At 35.1% G+C, this 23,355-nt stretch overlaps 1 protein-coding gene and 1 long non-coding RNA gene across 2 annotated transcripts; one reads left to right on the top strand and one right to left on the bottom strand.

Moving 5' to 3' along the window:
* The first annotated feature begins 5,356 nt into the window (after positions 1 to 5,356).
* Positions 5,357 to 7,245, top strand: LOC111904753 (uncharacterized). Its single transcript, XM_023900482.1, has 4 exons — positions 5,357 to 5,629; positions 5,729 to 5,835; positions 6,562 to 7,063; positions 7,129 to 7,245. Exons 1-4 carry the CDS (start codon positions 5,357 to 5,359, stop codon positions 7,243 to 7,245), a joined length of 999 nt encoding a protein of 332 aa, XP_023756250.1.
* A 471-nt stretch (positions 7,246 to 7,716) lies between these two features.
* On the bottom strand, positions 7,717 to 8,728 carry LOC128133068 (uncharacterized). Its single transcript, XR_008231260.1, has 2 exons — positions 8,476 to 8,728; positions 7,717 to 8,048 (listed from the first exon to the last, which is right to left on the bottom strand). It is a non-coding gene; the product is annotated as an uncharacterized LOC128133068 (long non-coding RNA).
* Between the last annotated feature and the right edge of the window lie 14,627 nt (positions 8,729 to 23,355).

Here is a 23,355-nt window from a genome sequence, read left to right as displayed (position 1 = left end):
AATAAATCGTCGATCCTCGGTAACGGGTAACGGTTCTTGACCGTCAGCTTGTTCAACTCCCGGTAGTCAATTCACATCCGATGTGAACCATCCTTCTTCTTGACGAACAGGATAGGCGCTCCCCACGGTGAGCTGCTCGGCCGAATAAACCCCTTCCCCAGCAGCTCCTGAAGCTGCGAGGATAACTTTTGCATCTCTAGAGGTGCAAGACGATAAGGCACCTTAGCGATAGGCGCGGCCCCCGGAACCAAATCAATACTGAACTCCACTTGCCTCGCAGGAGGCACACCCGGTAACTCCTCAGGAAAAACATCTGGAAACTCACGCACCACCGGAATCTCCTCAACTGAACTCGGTCTTTCGGAAGCCACCCGCGTATCCATCACATACGCCACAAAACCCTTACAACCCTGCTGTAGACACTGCCTCGCCCTAGCGGCCGAACAAAAAGCTGATCCTGAACGTGTACCCTCGCCGTACACTGAAAGAACTCCCCCACTAGGGTTTCGTATGGTCACCAGCTGACGCTCACAGTCGATAACCGCGCCGAATCGGCTCAACCAGTCCATGCCCACAATTACACAGACATCACCCATCGCAATAGGAATCAGATCAATCGAAAACTCAACCCCGAAAATCTCTCATACACATCCCCGGAGAACCTCCGTGGCACAAATCACTCTATCGTCAGCTATGGAAACTCTCAGAGGCCGACTCAATGCCTCACGGCTAACACTGATATGCTGACTAAAGGCCAAAGATACAAAAGACCGAATCGCACCAGAGTCAAATAACACTAAAGCAGGTACAGAGTTCACAAGGAAAGTACCTACGCATAACATAATATAAGCATAATATCTCAACATCAAAATAAATACATGAAAGGAAACATACCAGCCACAACATCGGGCGCAGCGCGGACCTCCTCCGCAGTCAGCTGGAAAGCTCTCCCTCGATCTCTCGGCGCTTCGACCTTCACAGGCCGACTCTCTGTAGCTCTGATGGCGGCAGGAGCAGATCCCTGAGATGCTCCGCGCAACTGCGGACACTCGGCCTTCCGGTGTCCGGTCTGGTTGCAGTGAAAACACACTGCAAACCCCTTGGGGCAATCCTTGGCCATATGCCCCTCCTTGCCACATTTGTAGCAAGATCCCGCTCGGCAGACTCCATCATGACCCTTGCCGCACTTCCCGCAAGTGCGGCCCTTCTGGCTCCCTGGTTTGGGATCAGCGGCCTTGGCCCGCTTGGCTGCCGGCTGAGACTGTGCCATATGTCATTTTATGGTTATTTTGAATTAATTTTTATTCCATATGTAATTTTGTCGTTTTCCTATTTTATTAAATTTCATATGATATTTAAATTTAACAATAAATGATATCAATTTCATTAATGGACTTTCCTTATAATTTCAAAATTTTAAAATAAAATCTCATTAATTTGCTTTGATTATTTTATGTAAATTTGTTTAAATTTAAAAGAGAAAAAAATACTTTAATTTTAGTAATTCAATATTTTTCTCATTTTTCTTATAAATTTAAATTTGTCAAATGTTTATACATATTTAATTGTTTTAAATACACCCATGTAATACATGAGGATCACATCTAGTATATATATATATATATATATATATATATATATATATATATATATATATATATATATATATATATATATATATATATATATATATATATATATATATGGTGATGTTCAATAGAGAACCATTATTAACCAAGGAACCAATCTTTTTTTCAACTTTTAAAACTTATTTTTTATCAAAAAAAAAAAAAACCAAAAATACAGAAATTCATAACTTTTTATCCTTTTTCCAATGATATAAAATTCAAAATTTTTTTTTACGTTAAATTAACAACGTGAATCCGAAAAATATTTTTCACATTCACAATGTTAATATATGAATTTACATATTTTTTCGATAAATAATAAGCTCTAGAAATTTAAAAAAAAGATTTGGTTCATTGAATAACCCATAATTATGGTTGTCAATTGAACTTTTTAATATATATATATATATATATATATATATATATATATATATATATATATATATATATATATATATATATATATATATATATATATATATATATATATATATAATGTTGATTCGCTAATTGAAAAAATTTAGAATTTTTCTATGTGGTTAAACCGGGGGTGGGGGGGAAATATGTGGGTAAACAAAAAAATAAAAATAAAATCAAAATATATACATTGATTTTTATGAAATTTGACATTTTAATAATCATAAAACTTAATGTAAAATAAACTTGTATATAAATAATATTTGCATTAGCTTCTTTTTCGACAACTATTGTGTTGCTTATCAATCTTATATATATGGAAAACTATCGTTACTTCCTACATATTCTAACCATATTAATGAATATTCTTATTAAAAACCTAAATTTATTTAAATACGGTGTTTCATTCCAACTTTTATAGCTGAACAAAATGGAAACTATATAAAAGTAAATAAACGAGTCAATCCATAATTTAAGGTGATGATTTGATTTACCTTAAAAATGACAGAAATGATACAATCAATAGTCAATATCTTCCAAAATCTCATCTTCCCAATTCCATCCCTCCACTATATAAATAGCCGATCCCAAGAAAAAAATATACAATATTATTCTACAGCATATAAAAATGGTGAAGGTTATCTTGACATGCTTCTTTCTTCTTGTGTGCGTCTCCGCATCAGGTTCGAAACAGCGTATCATCTATCATTTCCCAAATCCCCGTATCTATTACAAGTATACAAGAATTGGGATATATATTAGCATGATATAAGTTTGGTCATTTTTTATTTTGTTTTATATCAAATGATGTTATATTGTTTATATTGTTTATCATTATTAGGTTTCACAAGTTTTCCATCGAAGCCAAAAGTCACCCCGTCTCCTCCGAGTGGGCCTTCAGGTCCTGGCTATCCATGCCAAACCGATGGTCAATGCCAAATGTACTGTTCGTGTGATGTGAGTGAGCAACATTGTAGTAATAGTTATTGTTATTGTGGTGACACTCGTTGCTAATACAAATTAAGTCGATATGTTTAATATTTTAATCAGGTTCAATATTGAAATTAAATGTTAAATGGTTATTACTCATTCGTATTTCTATCTAAATCAGAAACTTCAGTTACATCCTAGTTTGTGTAAATCTTTGTTTCCGGTGATTGGTACCAACAAAAATTAGTGAGGGTATATGTTTAATTTGAAATTATAAAAAAGTAAATAATCTAGAATACAATATTGCAAAAATAATAGTCTAGGTTAGAATATTAGAAACAATTTAGATCGGTGTGGTAAATGCAAATGAATCAAAAACATATACTATTTTTAAATAGGTAAAACAATAATTTTGGGGCTTCTAAGGAATTAGCGAAGCCTTTTGGATAAAAAATCGAATTTTTCGTAAAATCTAGTTGTGGAAAATCAGTTTTATCTAATTAAAAAACCGTCTTCAAAAGCCTTCATTGATAAAAAAAACGTTTTCAAAAAATCTTCATTGTTTAAAGCCACCAACGTTGTGCTCATCAAAGGTCACCGAACGTTTTGCTGCAGAAACCTATTTCATGTTGGATATTCAATTTCTTCATTGAAGTATCAATGTTTGTTTCATCGCATGAAGCTTCACATATTTATGTGATTTTTTTGTTTGTGCCCCATAAAGTTTTTTTTTGTTTTGTTGTTACCATATACAAGCATGTTTACTAGGAGTGGTTAACTAACTATCAAATGATTGGTAAAAATAATTGTTTGTTTTTAAATATATTAAATTAAATAAAAACTAAAAATAAAAGATTTCAAAAACTATTAACTACTTTATTTAAAGTGTTTTTTTTTTTTGTCTTAAATTAAAAATTAAAAATATTCCAAATGAAGTTTTTTTCGAACATTTTGTTAAAAAAAATCAAAAACCCAATGCAAAACATTTATTATGTCACCAATACTAAAATGGCATATGGTGACCGGAACAGTGTTGTCATGGTTTTGGTGAATTATGTCATTAAAAGTCATTAACTAAATCTTTGTAATGTTTTAGTCAAATATTAGCTAAAGCCTTCACCATTGTAAACTATGTTCACATTTTTATTCACTGTTTTATATAACAAGTGTGACAAACGATTATTATAACAAAATGTCATCAATTGTCACGTTTAAAGTTATTTATGTATTTCTAAAAATAAAAATATTTACAATAAAAGAAAAATAAAATATGTGCTTATAAGTACCTTCTTATCACTGATTAAAAAATCATCTGCAACTAAAAGTATTTTATGATAGTAACTTAATTATTTATGTGTGTGCCATAAAGTTGAAAATACTAACGATAAAAGAAAAAAAAAACATGTCATTATAAATGTTCTATAGTCACAGTTAAATATTAAAAAAATGTAAAAGAATTAGTCACAACTTTTATTAATTGCGTGAGTAAAAAGTGGTCATAGTTTTCGAAAGAGAAATTAAATTACTTCCTACTATTTCTTTTACTAATATGCCTACCCATTAGAATCATGACGCATGTCATCATTCTCTAATTCAATTTAATTTTAGTTGATATCCCTATAATACTCTTAATGAGGTAATTGAAAATTTAAAAAATAAAAATAAGATTCACATAAACAACAAGAAGTAAAATCATGTAACTAGTTTCTTCCATACGGCTCCAACCCTATTCTCGATTGATTCTCCTCATCTGATTGTTCTCGTTTTTCTCTGCTGCACACATTGACATCGACATCGACATCCATAGCCATCATAGAACAAAAAGTAAGGCAACATGTAATTTTTTTTTTTATATTATCGCTGCCCCGCTGGTATGATTATCTTCTTTATTGTTAATACAATTTTTATTTTATTGTTGAAACAGTCTCTGGTTTGATTAGTTGGTTTGTTGTTAATAAAATCTTTGTTTTATTGTTGATATAGTCTTTGATCAGTATGGAGGATGCGGATTTAGGTGAAGGGGATACAATTCTCAATCCTCAAGATGAAAACATTCCTAAAGTTGGAATGATGTTTGATTCAGAAAACGAACTTGAAGATTACTTTAATAAATACACATACCAGATTGGATTTGGTGTACGGAAAGCTAGTACAAGAACAAAAAAATGTATTGCCACAACATACTACTCGGATGTTCCAGAGGAGGTGTATATGAGCCTAAGACAAACAAACCATATCTAAAGTCTTCTAAAACAAATTGTCAAGCAAAAATTTGTGTAATTGCATATGGTGATGGAAGATGTACTATCTCTCGTGTTTTTCTTGAACATAACCATGCTTTAAGTCCCCAAAAATCTCGTTTTCATCGATCACATAAGAAAATGGATTCATATGCCAAGAGAAGACTTGAGTTGAATGATTATGCTGGAATTCCATCCAACAAAAGTTTTCATTCGTTACTTGTTGAAGCGAAAGGGTATGACAATTTGCCATTTAGCGAGATAGATTGTAGATCTTACATTGCAAAAGTAAGACAACTAAGACTTGGACAAGGGGATGCCGAGGCACTTCGTAATTATTTTGTCCGTATGCAAAAAAGAAGTTCAAATTTTTTCTATGTGATTGACATGGATGATGAAGGTCATATGCAAAATGTATTTTGGGCAGATGCAAGGTCTAGGGCAGCCTACGAGTGATTCGGAGATGTTATTTCATATGACAACACATATTTGATGAACAAATATAATATTTAGTTTGCACCTTTTGTTGGAGTAAATCACCATGGACAATCTATCTTATTTGGATGTGGTTTGCTTTCTCGAGAGGATACAAAAACATATGTATGGTTATTCAAGTCATGGTTAGAATGCATGAATGGAAGGGCACCAAAAGCAATAATAACAGATCAATGTCGGTCAATGCAAGGAGCTGTGGCATAGGTATTCCCCGAATCTCATCATCGTCTTTGTCTTTGGCATATTATGAAAAAGATTCCTGAAAAAAATTAAGTAGGTTGGATCAATATAAAGTAATAAAGAAGACTCTAAAAAACCCTTGTGTATGAGTCTACGGACACTCAAAAGTTTGAAGATGGGTGGTGCAAGTTGGTTGAAAAACATAGATTTGAAAAAAATGAGTGGTTATGCTCTTTATTCAACGATCGAAGTCGTTGGGTGCCGATATATGTAAAAGTAAACTTTTGGGCAGGGATGTCTACTACACAACGAAGTGAAAGCATGAATGCTTTTTTTTTTTTTTTTGATGTGTGTGTTAATTCTAAAACATCATTACAACAATTTGTTGAGCAATATGACAATGCGCTAAAAAGCAAAATTGAGAAAGAAAATAAGGCTGATTTTGAGCCTCTTAATTCTTCATATAAGTTAGTAACTTGGCTTTTTTTAGAGGCAGTTTCAGGAGGCGTACACAAATGCAATTTTTAAGTTGTTTCAAGATGAGTTACGGGGTATGTTGTTTTGCAATTTTTTATTGGTCAAAGTGGATGGTGCACAATATGTGTTTTGTGTCATAGATATTATCGAAGGGAAACATGGAGATTTAAAAAAAGAATTGTTTATGCCGTTAGGTATGATGCAATTGCATTTGATGTACAATGTTCTTGTCATTCGTTTGAGTTTCACGGAATTATTTTTAGGCATATGGTGAAGATATTGATTGAGAAGGATGTTAAAGAAATTCATCCACGATTTATTTTGTCTCAGTGGAGGAAGGATGTGAACCATGGACACCACTCGGTGATAAATTGTTATGAAGATTTGATGAGTGGTGAAAATGCTAAACAGTCTGACTACTTGTGTTGCAATTTTTATGAGGTTGCGCATATTGCTAATTCTCACGAAAAGTATGAATACTTGGTAAATTGTATAAATATGGCTAAAGAAAAGTTAAATGATGATTCATTTTGGGGTTGTAGTAGTAACGTAAATTGGATAGTTGAAGATGTTTGTGTTCCAGACTCGACTAAAAAATTGTTACCACCCTTGCAAGTACGTAGTAAAGGTCATCCACCATCCAAGAGAAAAGAATCTAGAGCAGAACGGGTTATGAAGAAGAATAGAAAGAAAAATGTAATATTTTATCTATTTAGAATTTTTTTTGTTTAATATAGTTTTTAATAACTGCGTTTTTTTAGGTACTTGAAAAAACGGATAACATACAAAAAGATCCAATGGGTCCAAGTCGCGAGCATGGAGAAATTTCCTATAAGGATGAGCCGAACTACCAATTTGATCTTAATGCACCAGTTTGAACAAGAAAGACCGATGAATATGAGGAAAAGACTGATTTTCAGTTTTAGTTATTTTTAGATTAGTTATTTTGAAAGAACCGATTGGGATTGTGAAAGTATTAAGAATTAGATTTCTTGGTTTCAAAATAAAAGGCAAATTGGTCATTTTTGGAATAATTATGATTTTATTTCTTTGAGGTTCAAAAGATGTTGCAATGTGTACTTTTCTTAAGTTTCCTATGATGCATACCAATAGAGTTTTACATGATACATACAAATGGAACCAAAAATAGAAATGCACTTTAAAAATTGAATGAAGAATAGCAATGCACTTTCAAAGTAAAAAGTGGGACAAATTATAAAAAGGAGTTCCAAATAGAGGGGCATTTATGTCAAAATATTTAACAAAATGAAACCTTTGGCCATTTTTGTCCCGGTTTACAAAATACAATACAGGGGCATTTGTGTCCATATGAGAAATGAAACTAATGAACATTTTAATAATATCATCTAGAAGAAAGAATAGATACATTGAACTTTGTTTGACACAAAAACACTTTCTAGATCAAGTATATGACCTTGGTACCCATAGTGACAACAACTACCAAGATATCCCCTTTGAAAGCTCAAAACACAACACATTGATACTTAACAGGAAAAGTAACAAAACCAATGCTATCTCTAACAAAGAATAGATACATGAGCTTAGTTTAATACAATAATTGATATCGAACCCAAATGGTGTGTTGTTTCTGCCTAATGACCATGTCCATTTCCTTCTTTGTCAATGCTATTGCAGCGATTATAAGTGGTTTTGTAGCCATCTGCACAAGTTCCTCCAAACATTTAAGCTTGATAAAGCAAGACCAAAAATTATGTGATAAACACATTCCATGACATCATGAACGATTGAATATTCAATTGCAAATTAGTTTCCAGATTATATCAACAGAAAAATATTGGCACCAGCAAACTCATTCAATTGGTAAAAAAAATGTCATACAATATCTCCTTCAAATTCCATTTATGGATAATAACATTTAAATTTCGATAAACTTATGGCTAAAAATCAACAAATTGATTTACTCCTTGTTGGTCTTCAAAAAAATCTTTTATTTGATCTTCGTTTATGGGTTTTACTGCATTCTTCAAATTACACAGGCAACAGTTCTACCAAAATACATAGTGGAATTCCACAGAAACCTCGAGTGGATCAATACAAGGTTCGATGCATTCCAATCAGAATCCAACCTGTCAACAACAACAGAATCGGAGTATCAATCGCTCCCCTTGTGCTGATGATAAATCTGTATCGATTGGCGATGTCAATTTAAGACTAAGAGGCAACGATTGAGGGTGTCGATTGAAGATCAGCAGTGATTGAAGATCAGTAGAAGCAAGTAGGGGTGTAGATTGAAGATCAATAACGATTGAAGATGAGTAGAAGCGAGTGGAGGTGTCAATTGAAGATCAATAGAATGTAGAAGATAATGGAAGATGTCGATGAAAAAAATAAGAGGATGACATGTGTCATGATTATAGTGGGTAGGCATATTAGTAGGAAGAAATAGTAGAAGTTAATTTAATTTCTCTTTTCAAAATCAAACACTTTTTTAAAATTTGATTTTTCTAACTTCTAAATTTCTCAAAATTTCAAAGTCCCCAAAATTTCCACTTTTCTTTTTTGCTTTCCAACAAATTTCCCCACTTTATTTTTTTATTTCCTTAAAAATTGTCCATTATCTCTATTCCTCACTCTAGAAACCTAAACCGCTGTCATGCTCTTCATTGTTTACTATCTTGTGAAAACCATCCACTTGATCAACCAACCACTACACGACCACACCTCTCTTTATTCTTATTTACATGATACGTTATAGGATATAGAATACAACAGATGAAATCCCCCACCGTAACACCACCAGAAAAATGACTTATAAGCCCACCGAAGTTTTCAAATCGTTTAAAAAACCACAATTATGTTTTGTTTGTTCAAGAAACCCAACGAACCTAACATCTTTTTTCTAAAAAAACTCAACTACTTTACACTTTTGTTCAATTCTCGTTAGGGTCAATCGGCTAATGAAAGTGAACGAATGACATAGCTTATGACTTGGAATTAAATATCAGAAAAACAACTTGTAAGACCAACGAAGTTCAAAACCGTTCAAAAAACCTCAATCATATTTTGCGTGTTAAGAAAAATCCAACGCACTTAACCTTGTCTAAAAAAACACAATGAACTTACGTTTTTGTTCAATTGTCATTAGAGGCAACTAGATTCATTAGGTATACAATTAGTTGGCAAATGGCATGACATTATATTTAATTACATGGAATAAACAGATTAGAATTTCCCTTGGTAAATTGATTTAGGACTTGAAGAAGAGAAAAATGAACGATGTCTGTCTTCAATCTCTTATAATGGCTACTTCTTTTTCCCTTCAATCGTTGATGTTCAACTCAAGATATACGAAGAATATATTTTATGATTTAAATTCTTATGGATGTGGATGCCCTTCTAATATTTGGATATCTAGAACGAAGTATCATCCAGAGAAAAAGTTTTGGGCTTGTTCGAATAGATGGATAAGTGTAATTGAAAGCTTTATCATGTCCATCTTGTATCTATCTGTTTGCTTCCTTCAAAAACAAGAACTTCTTAAGATAATCTACCAAATAGGTAGAAGATGGATACGATAAAGCTTTTAATTACACTTACCTATCTATTCAAACATGCCCTTAACTTTTTCTCTAGATGATCCTCCATTCTAGATGTCCAAGTCCAAGAAAGGCGTCCACATCCACAAGCATTTGCATCATCACATATCTTCTTTATAGAGCTTGAGTTGGACATCAACGATTGAGAGGAAGATGAAGAAGTAGCCATTATAAGAGATCGAACACATACGTCATTTATTTTCTTTTCTCCAAGCCTTATATATATATATATATATATATATATATATATATATATATATATATATATATATATATATATATATAAGGGACAACTCTAATTTGTTTATTCCATGAGATTAAATATAATGAGATGTTATTTGCCAACTAATTATATACCTATTGAATCCGGTTTCCTCTAATGAAAATGAAACAAAAGCATAAGTTTGTTGGGTTTTATTAGATAAAAAGTTAAGTTCGTTGGGTTATTTTGAACAGACAAAACATGATTGGGGTTTTCTGAACGGTTTTGAAACTTCGTTGGTCTTACAAGTCATTTTTACCGATATTTAATTTCATGTCATAAGTCATGTCATTTGTTGACTTTCATTAGCCGGTTGACCCTAATAAGAATCGAACAAAAGTGTAAGTTAGTTAGCCTTTTTTTAGATAAAAGGTTAAGTTCATCGGGTTTTCTTGAATAGAAAAAACATAATTGGGGTTTTTTAAATGGTTTGAAACTTCGTTTGGCTTATAAGAGCGTGTTCGGTACAGAGCGTTTTGGAGCTTCTAGCTTTTAGCGTTTGACAAAACGCTCCGTTTTGAACAGAAAGCATCGTTTGGCACTACAAGCTTCTAGAGTTTAGGTTAAAGAAAACGCTCCAAATCCAAATGCTACTTCATATAGCGTTTAACAAAACGCTACAAGCTACAAGCTACCCACTACAAGCTACCTACTACCAGCTTGTTTTGCCAAACACGCCCTAAGTAATTTTATCTAGCACCACCATATACCATTCACCACCAACGCATCACCTTCACTGTCACTTGAATGCTAACAGACCCGCTCCTTATCTGCTTCTCTATAAAACCTGCCACCAACACTCATTGCTACTTGATCCGAAGATTTCTCCATATGCATACTACCAATTTTATTTGTTTTAGCAGAGGACCCATTTGGATGATCCACAGACAAATCATGTTTTGAAACATCAACTTTATTTTTTAACAGATAGCCACAATTAGTCATATGCTGACTGGCACCTGAATCTATGACCTAGTTGTTATTACAAACAAAAGAGTTGCAAGAAATACTTGCCAAGTTAGTAGACACCACTGTAGCTCCTTATTTCTCATTTATAAGGCTTAAAAACTTAGAATATTGATCACCAGTCAATTAAGCTTATCAAAACCACAGTTAGTTTGACAATTATTACTGGATTGAGCACCTTTTGCAAACTAATTATCAATCTGAGTACCAACACAATAACATTCCAAGATATAGATTTATTTGAAATTTTTGAATCATTATTTCGAAATTTAAAATATTTTGGAAAACCAATGATTGTATAGCACATTTCAGTAGTATGACCTTTTAAAACGCAATTTTTACATTTCAAATTTTGATTACCATGTGTTTATTATTTCTTTTTGGACCAGAAATTTTTTCCAACAAAAGCAGACCCTTGGTTTTTTGATGGTGTACTAGAGAGGGAACCTCCCTTTTGATGAGATTCATCTCTAGAAACAATTGAAAAAGCAGCTATAACATTAGGAAGAGCTTCCATGAGTAAAATATGACTCTTAACTTGATTAAAAACATCATCCAATCCAGTAAGAAATTGCATAAGCTTCATTAATTTTGAATGATCATTAAGTTTAATAGAAGCATCACAAGTGCATTCAACCAAATTAGTTAGGTGGTCAAAATCTTTCCAAAGAGCATCTAGTTTACTATAATATTTTGAATTAGACATTCCATTTTGGAATAAAGAATTAATCTTCTTATGAAGATTGAAAACAACATAACCATCAACTTTATGATAAGTTTCATACAACTCAATCCAAATAGTAGAAGCAATTTCAGAACAAGCATGATTAACATAGATGGACTCAGAAATTAACCGAAGAATCCATAAAGAAACAATATCATTGGCACTTTCCCATTTTTGTATTTTAAGTTCATCAGTAGCAGGTTAAGCATATGTATTATCAAGAAACCCTAGCTTATTTCTACCTTTCAAAGCTCTTATCATGGAGCTTCTCCATATTCTAAAACTTTAAGGACCGGTTCATTTGACATTAGTTATAAAGACAACACCATTATCAAACAAATGAAGAAATAACGGAGCATCAAAATTATATTGATCAATATTTTTTTAGAACCCAAACTTTTAGGACCCTCTCCAGTACCAATCATGGTGAAAGATCACCAAAGAAACCAAGTTATCAAGTATAATGATTACAAGTCCCACTCAAGCCTATCTATATCACCCAGATTCGTAGACACTATAGTGCTTGAGCAAGTATGGTATAGACAGAGAGACTAACAATCAAAATATTGATAGTTTGGAATCCAAACAATACAACAACAACATAAAGATAAAAAACCACTAGTGTTCATAACTAGGTTAAACCATACTAAGTCTAAATAGTAAACACAAATGCCTAAGAACCTAAACAAGTTACAAATAAAAGAAGAAGAAGGACTTACAACGGGGTTTTGAACTATGTAATACCTCAAATTTTAAACCAAAATTTTCACTTTTAAATTACCAAAATATTGTTCGTGAACCAAGTCATCCAAAAACATAAGTGTCAAATAAAAATTATCATCATAATATATCAGAGTAACAGATTGTCCCAGTAACAAATCTCCTAACGAGTGTGTACAATCAGACCTTCGCCTTCCCGCGATCCTCATAAGTACAAGAAACAAATAAATCAACAATTGTAAGCGTGAAGCTTAGAGAGTCCCCAAGATACCACATACAGAACATCATAAATAAACAATTATGAGTTATTAGCAACCCTGGGGACTATCAACAGTCTCAGTGGGCAACAGCACGCCCTATGGTTTATCAGTAACCCTGGAGACTACCCGCAGTCTTAGTCATTCATAACAACATCATACAAAATAAAAGTTAGACCCAGTTGGTCATCACAAATACAACTATTCTACCACACATGTAAGAATAAGTGAGGAGACTCACCTGATACTGATGACAAATGAACGAACTGCCGGAACTAGACTCCGTCTAATAACACAACAATTAACCTCGATTAATAATCAAAGTCCTCAACTCAACTCATAAATCCAAATCCCACACTAAACTCCCTTAAGGGCAAAAAGAACATTTTTCCCTCCTATGGTTCACAACCCTAAATCTTGACCAATGGCCAAAAGTCAACTGCGTACCGTGTACGTTGAGCATACTCTCCTCCTACGCGGGGCGTACTAGATAATCAGGGGGGATTGGGGTCTCACCTGATTATATTAGGCGTACGCTGTCTGACCCTAAATATCAATCCAAAATGGTCTTAATCAATAAGACATGCATCCAAACATAGATCTGACCATCTTAGAACGTCTTAATCCATAAAGTCCAAGAATTTAATCCTTTACATAGCTAAAAAGGGCTTAAACCTTAAAACTCTAACTTAATCCATACTCAAAACTTCCAAACTCTTACATGGCTAGAAAGGGACCATCAAGCACCCATTTTTATTAATCTACATGACCTAAAATGCATGAAAGGACAACTAATATACTTTGGAGTACTCCATACTCATAAAGGTCCAATATTTGGGACAAAAACCTCATAAAACTCATCTATGGAGATCTATAAGGAAACACATCAAGGTATAAACTTTATACCTTCAAAAGATTTACAAGGTGAAGTACTATCTGGATCTACAAGCTTGCAAGCAACACCTCCTTCTTTACTAGCCTTCTTCTTCAACAAATGAGCACCAAAAACCCTAATAAGCTCAAAACTCTGACACATAAAGCTTAGACTCGAGATTAGGGTTTACGAGGGAAGGGTGGCTAATAAGAAATGTCCAACAGAGGCATAAGGTGGATTAAATAGGTAGTAAACCCTTAAAATTAGGGTTTAGAGGCTAAGCTAGTACGCTCGACGTACTATAGGTACACCCAACGTACTAACATGGCTTCCACGATCCGGGTTCTCATAAGTACGTTGTGCGTACCTCACATACGCCCAATGTACACGCTGAATTGTGATTCCTTAAAAACCAAGGGACCAAATGTGAAAACTTTAAATAGGCTAAGAGCTAAAATGAAAATATCTGAAAAATCGGATGTTACAATCCCCCCCCACTAGAATTAGACTTCGCCTTCGACGTCATCCTCGGGAAACAAATTAGGATAGTACTCACACATCTCAGACTCGGGCTCCCACGTCCACTCTGAGCCTTTCCGGTGTTTCCACTAAACTTTGACCAAGTTCACAACCTTGTACCTCAAGGTCTTCACTCTCCAAACCAGAATAGCCAAAGGCTTATCGATGTAATTTAGGCGATCATCGACCTGAATATCCTCCAAAGAAATCACAGCTATCTCCTTAGCTATACACTTCCTTAACTAGGAAACATGGAAGGTATCATAAATATGTCTCAACTCCTCCGGTGGCTCCAACCAGTAAGCTACCTTGACCACACGGGCCAACACATTGAATGGGTCGATAAACCTGGGGCCCAGCTTACCCCGCTTCCTGAAGCAGCTAACACCTTTCCAGGGTGACGCCATCAGAAGCACCAAATCCCTCATCTAGATCTCTGGCTCAAAGTGTCGCCGATTCGCATAACTCTTCTGGCGACTCTGGGCCGTCAGCAATCTCGGTCTAACTTGTGGTATAAGCTTGATCGTCTTAAGCAGTATATCCGATCTCCCCATGACTCTCTGGTTGACCTCACCCTAGCAGACAGGAGTCTGACACCTCCTCCAATATAGAAGCTCAAAGGGAGGCATGCTGATATTGGCATTATGGTTGTTGTTATAAGAAAACTCAACCAACGGGAGATTGGAGTCACAACTCCCACCAAAGTCAATGATATAGGCACACAACACATCCTTGAGTGTTTGAATAGTCTGCTGGTTCTGCCCGTCCGTCTGCGGATGATATGCAGTACTGAAATGTAACCGGTTACCCAACTCCTTGTGAAACCTCTTCCAAAACCTGGAAGTGAAACAAACATTCTGGTCCGACACAATCGAAGTCGAAACCTCGTGCCGATCCACCACCTCTCGGACATAAATCTCAACCATCTTCTCTGTAGAAGATCCTTCGCTAATGGCTAGAAAGTGAGCACCCGTCACAGTCCTCGGTAATTTTGTAATAAAATCCATGGTGATCTGCTCCCACTTCTACAAGGGCAACAACTTTCCATGACGTTGTTCGTGCTCATCCTTAACCTTCTGGAATGTCAAACATCGCTCCACAAACCAAACCACATCTCTCTACATACATGTCCACCAGTAACTATGCTTCAGGTCGAGATACATCTTGGTAGCCCCTGGATGAATGGAAAATCTCAACTTGTGGGCTTCCTCCATCAATATCCATCAAGCCCCACTCACATAAGGTACCTGGACTCGCCTATGAAGAGTCAACAACCCTTGGCTATCAATATCAAAAGCTGAAATCTGAGCAATCACCCATTCACTTTTCCGATTTTCTTCCTTTATGACCTATGATTGTGCTTCTTTGATAATCTCCAAAATTGGGGTGTAAGGACTGGTTCCTGGTACGCATTTAATTATAATTTATTCATTTTTTAGAGCAACTCGACGAGTTGGGAACCCCAAACTCTTCATCTAGAAACCATAATTGACGTGGGTTTTAAGTAACCTACCCGATGAGTTGAGAGCCCTCAACTCAACAAGTAGGGCTACCAGAATGAAACCCTAATTTCAGGGTTTTCTACCCAATTTAAGCACTCTAATCCCCACTCCCTGGCCTCATTTCCATCCTCCAAGTCCCAAACCCTAGATTTAGAAACCCTAATGCATTTGTGAGCTTGTAAGCCATTTTTGAGTGAAAATTGGTGTGTTTTGAAGCTTGTGAAGGAAGGAGAAGTTTGGGATTCAAAAAGAAGTTAGTATATCGAGAGACTCCATTTCATCCTCATCATTTTCTGGTAATCAAGTCTCAAACTTGCTTAGTAGCTTCTTAGATCACTTTATTATCACTTTATTGGGTTTTTGGTCCAAGAAGCTTGATCTTTGGGATATGGACGCCCCAAGTGAGTAAACCTTTAGATCTGGAATCATGGAGGGCTTTCATGGCATAAAGGTGCAAACTTTATGACAAATGAAGCCCCATGCAAGCCATAGGGTGTCATTTTTGTCCTATTATGCTCCAAATGTCCATGCATGGAGAGAAAGGTGGGAGCTTTACATGTTCATGTAGTGTTTAGGGTCTAGATCTCTGGTTGTATGCTTTAGTTTGTAGTATGGATGGCTTGTGGACCAAGATCTAGGTCCTAAAGAGTTAGGGTTTGAGCTAAACCCACTATGTAAAGGTATTAACGGGTAAAGTTGGAAACTATACCATTAAAAGGACATTTTCAGTGTATATGAGAAGCATGAAGCTTAGATCTGAAGAGTAGGGGCTTAATCCATTAAGATGGCCTAAACAGACTGAGGAACTCGGTGAGTCCAAAGAAGGACTCGACAAGTTGTGTCGATTTGTCCTGATTTTTGTAAAAGGTAGAATTCGAAGAGTCTGTGAAGGGAATCGACAAGTTGACTTATTTTATCAAGACTAAGAGTAGCAAGGGAACTCGGCGAGTCAGGAGGATGACTCGAGGAGTTGCGGCAACTCGGATTGTTGACTTTGACTTTGACTGAGCGTTGCCTTTGACTTTGACCTTGAATTTGACCAAGGTTGACCCATGAAGGGGTCTTGACGTAAGGAATGTTATCTAAGGGGTTGTTTTGTATAGGGCGTGAGTAGAATCGGTTGCAGGAACAGAGAAGTTCAACTACTTCACTCGACATTTAAGGTGAGTTTTCCTCCAGTAGGAACGAGTCGAAGGCGACAATGCTGGCCTGTTTATGTATGTTAGCATATGCCAGACTTAGGTCCAGTGTCGGGGTTAGCCCGATGTAGGTTATATGTTTCCGGACTTCGGTCTGATGTCGGGGAAAGCCCGAGGAATGTTTGTATGCTTGATGTCTTTATGATTCTTGCATGTGTTTGTTTATATGTTCCGGGCTACGTTCCGATTCCTGGGCATGCCCGAGGAATGTTTAGCTTATATGTTATATTATATGTTACCGGATTTTGGTTCAATGTCTAGGCAAGCCCAATGAATGTTTATATGCTTATGTTATGTATTTGTGTTGGGTTTTATGTACTCTAACATTACTCTGGTTTATATACAACCCTAATGCTTTGGATCCAAGTTTTCACTAATTATACATGTAATAAAATTTTTCCAAAGCATGAAGCCTAAACTAGCATGCAAGGTGATATTTGGATCATAAAACTAGTTAGAATATTACCTTGTGTAGTAGCTTGAATAACTTGGCCTTAAGAAAGCTTAGCACCCCAAGTGTGATGCCTCAAATGGAATCACAAAACACAAAGAACAATTAGGATGGATATGGAGAGGTTATGGAGACTCTAAAATCAATTCTTACTCTTCAAAATCCAAGTGGTAACCGATTTTGGACTTAGAGATACATACATACATATAAATATATACATATAAATATATATACATATATATACATATATATATATATATATATATATATATATATATATATATATATGTAGAGTATCAAGGGTCATGTATAACCCTAATCCATACACATTAGCCCATGATCCATTCATTTGATTTGGATAAATACTTCATGGATTAACCCATAAGCCCATCACAAATCAAACCATGGATCTTTAGCCCCACTCATATGTATCATTTTAATTAGTCTCTTTTCATCACTAAATTAATTCTTAAATTTATTATTGAACAATACTAATTAAATAATAGGATTCCTCAATTAATATATTATACTTATAACATATTAATAAATCATAATTAACCTCTTACTCAAATATCCTTCCTAACACATTGCTTTGATGAATGCAACCCATATAGACAATGCTGCTATCGGGTCAAGTACATTCCAATTATAGTTATGGGCTTAGACACCTAATCCAACAGTCTCCCACTTGGATATGTCTAATAACTATAATTGCCAATGCAACTTAGAATCCGATTCGCAATCGTAGCTCTCAAAAAAACCTTTGTCGAACTTTGATGTGTCCATTAGATAACGGATCATATAACCCTCTCTTATACAAGATATCGTGTGGTCAAAGACATGGAATTAAAGTCATATTCATTGTCCAACATTTTTTTCCCGATTTCCGATTTGTTCGACATAGAACTTAATTGAACACAACAATAGAGTTCTGACCTGGCCTGACACATAAGTCAAGACAAAATCATCGAAGGACCCAAGATATCGATTTTAATCCTTATAGGATAAAAGGAATAGATAAACTTCTACTTATATGCTTGTACTAACTATTCATTGAACATACATAATAGCACGTTTTATAACATCGAGTTACTGATGCGGTTTCGAACTATTAATGTACAATCAACAAATAATCACCAACTCATATATCTTTGTTTGAAGATTATACAATATTAACATCTCACAATCACCCATGATAAATTCCATGAAGTGATATGTGAGTGTGGGTTTAGTCCAATTATCAAATCTTATTTCAAGATCACTCATGAATGTTTGTAGAAATCTTTTGCTATGTCTAACACCTTAGACAATCATAAAAAACCCATTCATGACAGTCTTCTTTCATGACCTACTTCCAAAGTATGATCAACTGTGGATAGTTTGAATAATCTTATTATTCTAGAAGTCAAAACATGCAAAAATGAAACAACAGTAAATAATTGACACAATACAATAACACTACTTATAAAAAACCCCTTTTATTCAATCATCAAATGTCTATTACATTTTTACTATCAGAAGTTTCTAAAATTCTGTCTAATCACTAAAACTAACATCGTCCTTCACCCCGACGCTACTAGCGTGCCGCAAGTTCTTAACCCTGCTCAGTCCCTTCATAAAGGGATCTGTTGGATTCTCTTCTAACGATACCCTCTTAACCACGAGGAGTCCCTCTTTTACTTGATGTCTTATGAAGTGATATTTTATGTTGATGATTCTTGATCTGCTATGATCTGTTGGTTCCTTGGATAAGGAAACTACACTATTGCTATCACAGAAAATCTCCATGGGCTCCTTTATAGCTGGTACAACTCCAAGGTCTTCGATGAAGTTCTTTAGATATATTGCCTCCTTTGATGCTTCACTCTCTGCTATACACTCTGATTCGCACGTTGAATCAACTACAGTCTCCTGTTTGGAACTTTTCCAAGTTATTGCTCTTCCATTTAGGGAAAATATCCAGCCCGACTGAGAGCAGAAATTTTCTCTGTGGGTCTGAAAGTAGGCATCACTATACCTTACCACTCTTAGGTCATCACTCCCACCAAGGGTAAGGATCCAGTACTTAGTCCTTCACAAGTACTTAAGAATGTTCTTTACCACAATCCAGTGAGCTTTACCAGGATTCCCTTGATATCTACTAACCATGCTCAATGCAAAGGCTAGATCAGGGTGTGTACATGTCTTAGCATACATGATCGAACCAACGGCAGAAGCATAAGGTATTCAACTCACTTCTACTATTTCAGCATCAGTACTCGGACTTTGAGTGTTACTCAGTCTGGCATTGCTTTGGGTAGGTAATTCTCCTCTCTTGGAATCTTGCATGTTGAAGCTGTTGGCTTTTCGTATACTACAACATCCTATGGTGCACATACAACCCTGAAAGCTTTGGATCTATGTTTTCTCTAATTATACATGTAATACTGTTTCCAAAGATGTAAGCCTACAACTAGAATACAATTGACATAAACAACATAAATTACTAGTTAGGAGTTTACCTCTTTGTGTAGCTTGTAGAACTTGATGTATTTGGCCTTTAAGAACTTAGCACCAATAGTGTGAATGCCTCAAATAGAATCACAACACACCTAGAACAAAGGAGACCTTTTAGAGAGTTTCTTGTACTCAAAATCGGTTATGTGAACTCCAAGAACACTAGTGCTGATTTTCTCTATGGAGCAACATATTTATATGTAGGATTCCAAGGGTCATGGGTAAACCCTAATCCATACCCATGGGTTTATGATCCATGGTTCATGTGGCCCAACTCTTTATGTATCCTTACATAAACTTAGTCCAACATGGATCAATAGCGCAATCCATATGTTTCACTAATTACCATAATTAGTCCCCATAGTTTTAATTAGTCTCTTTTGATCACTAAATTAATTCCAAATTAAATTTTGATCAATACTAATTAAATCATATGATTTCATATCAATATATTAGAACTTATAATATATAAATAAATCATAAATAACCTTTTCTCAAAAATTCATCCTATCAAATTGTCTTGGTGATATGCAACCCAAATGAACCATGCTACTATTGGGTCAAGTACATACCAATTATAGTTATAGGCTTAGACACCAAATCCATCAGTCTCCCACTTGGATAAGTCTAATAACTATTATTGCAAGTAGGACTCCAAAATCCCAACTAGCAATTGTAGCTCTTAAAAGTCGATGTCGAACTCTGACCTAGTCAATGACGCGTCCATTAGATAAGGGATAATATATTCCTCCATGCTATATATCATATGGACTGAGACATGGATTTTAATCATTCTCTTTGTCCATCTGTTGTTTCCCAATTTCTGATTTATGACAACCGGCTAATTCAACAAATCAAACCAGTCCAAGCTTGGCCAAGCAAATAGGGGTGTCATCACGAAATCATCGAGGGTCCACATATATCGCTTTTATCCACATGCGGTAAAAGGAATGGATGAACTATGACCCAAATGCTTGATTGTAATTACTCATCAAATTACATACAACAATATGTTTTATAACACCAAGTTTCTGGTGCGTTTACATACGTCAATGTGCAACCGACTCGCAACTACAACTCACATGTCTCAATTTCAAGAATATAAGATATTATCATCTCACAATCACTCGTGATAAAATCCATGAAGTGATTCAGATGAGCGTGGGTTGAATCCAATACACTACAAGAAAAAAAGCCTTTTACGACGCTCATTGCGCGTCGTAAAAGGCTCAGACGACGCGCAAATGCGCGTCAAGGAAGGCCCTGTCATAAAGAGAGACGACGCGCATTTACGACGCTCATTTATGACACGTAGTTACAACACGCAATGCGTATCAAGGAAGGCCCTGTCATAAAGGAAGATGACACGCATTCGCGTGTCGTAACCTTATGACGCGCGTGTTAATGACACGCAATGCATTGCGTATCAAGAAAGCCCCTGTCAAGAAAGGCCATGTCATAAATGAAGATGACACACATTTCTGCGTATCATAATTTTAAATGTTTAAAAAATATATTTTTTTTATAGATTTACTAATTTTTAAATTAAATTTGCGTTTAATGTCTCATAATAGAAAATAAAATATCATACACATTTCATAAAATTTAATGTCATACAAAATATCATATACAAAAAATAGAATCCATTGCATAATATTTTATTACAAATTTGACATTTTTTTGTTTCCGTACTTTGACAATTTGTGCTGCTGCTGATTCCGGAGCCAATCCGCGACTCCATCACTTGAAATTACAAGCCGCCCACCAGCAGAAGATAGATGAAGATCATGAATAAATAAAAGTTGTTAATAAAAAGAGGAATAAATTGAGTTTAATTACTAAACTAACCTTCACTTGTTTGACATGAGGAATTGGAATAATGAACTCCCCAACATCTCTATCTCCAATAGATCTTGAAAGGCATAACCAACCTCGCCAACATTCTAAAGGACCAATCTATCATAAATATAAGAACATTGGTAAGTTAAGTAAAAACGTTGGTAAGTTAAGTAAGATCCAATTTAAGTTGTAGCATATGGAAGAACAATTTGACACTAGTCAAATGTGCTATCTATGGAACTCCAGAGTAACCAATTTTCTATGATGTAACAGTAAATAAACCTATTCAATTAGTGAAATAATGGATCTGTGTTAAAGGAGATTCACTTTAGCAATATTTTCAAGTTCTTTCCACAATATGATCAAGTTCCTGTGCCAACATCATACGATATCACTACTTGGACATATTAACATACTTTGACTTTCTTTTCAGTCTTTCCAAGATTTTACTTATTAAGACATAATCTTTTTTTTTATAAAAAATGAGAATAATATCATACGCTTGCTTGCTGAATCAGCTCCCTGCTCCAAAACTTTGAAGGATAAAAAAAAGACGTAAAGTCCCTCCTGATCCTTATCATTAAATGCAATACAAATGACAGGAAACAAGAATAAACCTGCAAAGATGCATGCACTGAAAAATCAGGGACAAATTTTATAGTTGTGAATGATAAGTAACGTTTGAAGATTTGTGCTGATGAACCCATCCCAGCTCACTATAAACAAGATTTGTGCTGATGAACCCATCCCTTCAAGCATGAGGGCAACCTGGTCAAAATAACCAAAGGCAGAGTCAGCAATATCATTCTTATATAACTAAAAAGAAAAAAAAAATAGAATTAAGAAATAAGAACACCGTTCACAAGGGGTTCTGTTTTTTAACTTAAAACTAAGTCGTTCTGAGTTGTTCAAACTTCTAACTTCTAAACCTAGATTTAAGTACATAACAACACAAAAATCCACTTTTTCCTATGTGTATATATATATATATATATATATATATATATATATAGAGAGAGAGAGAGAGAGAGAGAGAGAGAGAGAATGTGTGTGTGTGAGAAAGAGAGAGAGAGAATACCGTGAAGAGAAAGTTGTATCCCAACTCAAGAACATTACAAGAATACTTGACTGGTCATATTGACTTTATCAGCCAGGAGGCGAATTGTATCTGAGTTGTCAGAGTTTATGTCACGGAAAGGAGGAGGGAGGTTAGGTTGTTCACCTAAATTCATGGCAAGACAGTGGGTAATAATACCATATTCTTTGTCAGACACCACGGTATGCAATGAGCCTATCTGTTTACAATAGTGGATTTATGAGTTCCCTCATATTATGAAAAGATATAAAAACAGAAAACTGTGACAGTGGGTTTAATTTGAAGCCCAAACCTTCACTTCCAAGCCCAATGAATGCTTAGCGATCATCGACCTGAATATCCTCCAAAGAAATCACAGCTATCTCCTCAGCTATACACTTCCTTAACTAGGAAACATGGAAGGTATCATAAATATGTCTCAACTCCTCCGGTGGCTCCAACCAGTAAGCTACCTTGACCACACGGGCCAACACATTGAACGGGTCGATAAACCTGGGGCCCAGAT

The sequence above is a fragment of the Lactuca sativa genome, chromosome 3, assembly GCF_002870075.4.
Source record: "Lactuca sativa cultivar Salinas chromosome 3, Lsat_Salinas_v11, whole genome shotgun sequence".
Taxonomy (NCBI): Eukaryota; Viridiplantae; Streptophyta; class Magnoliopsida; order Asterales; family Asteraceae; genus Lactuca; species Lactuca sativa.
This window is presented reverse-complemented; position numbering and strand designations above follow the sequence as displayed.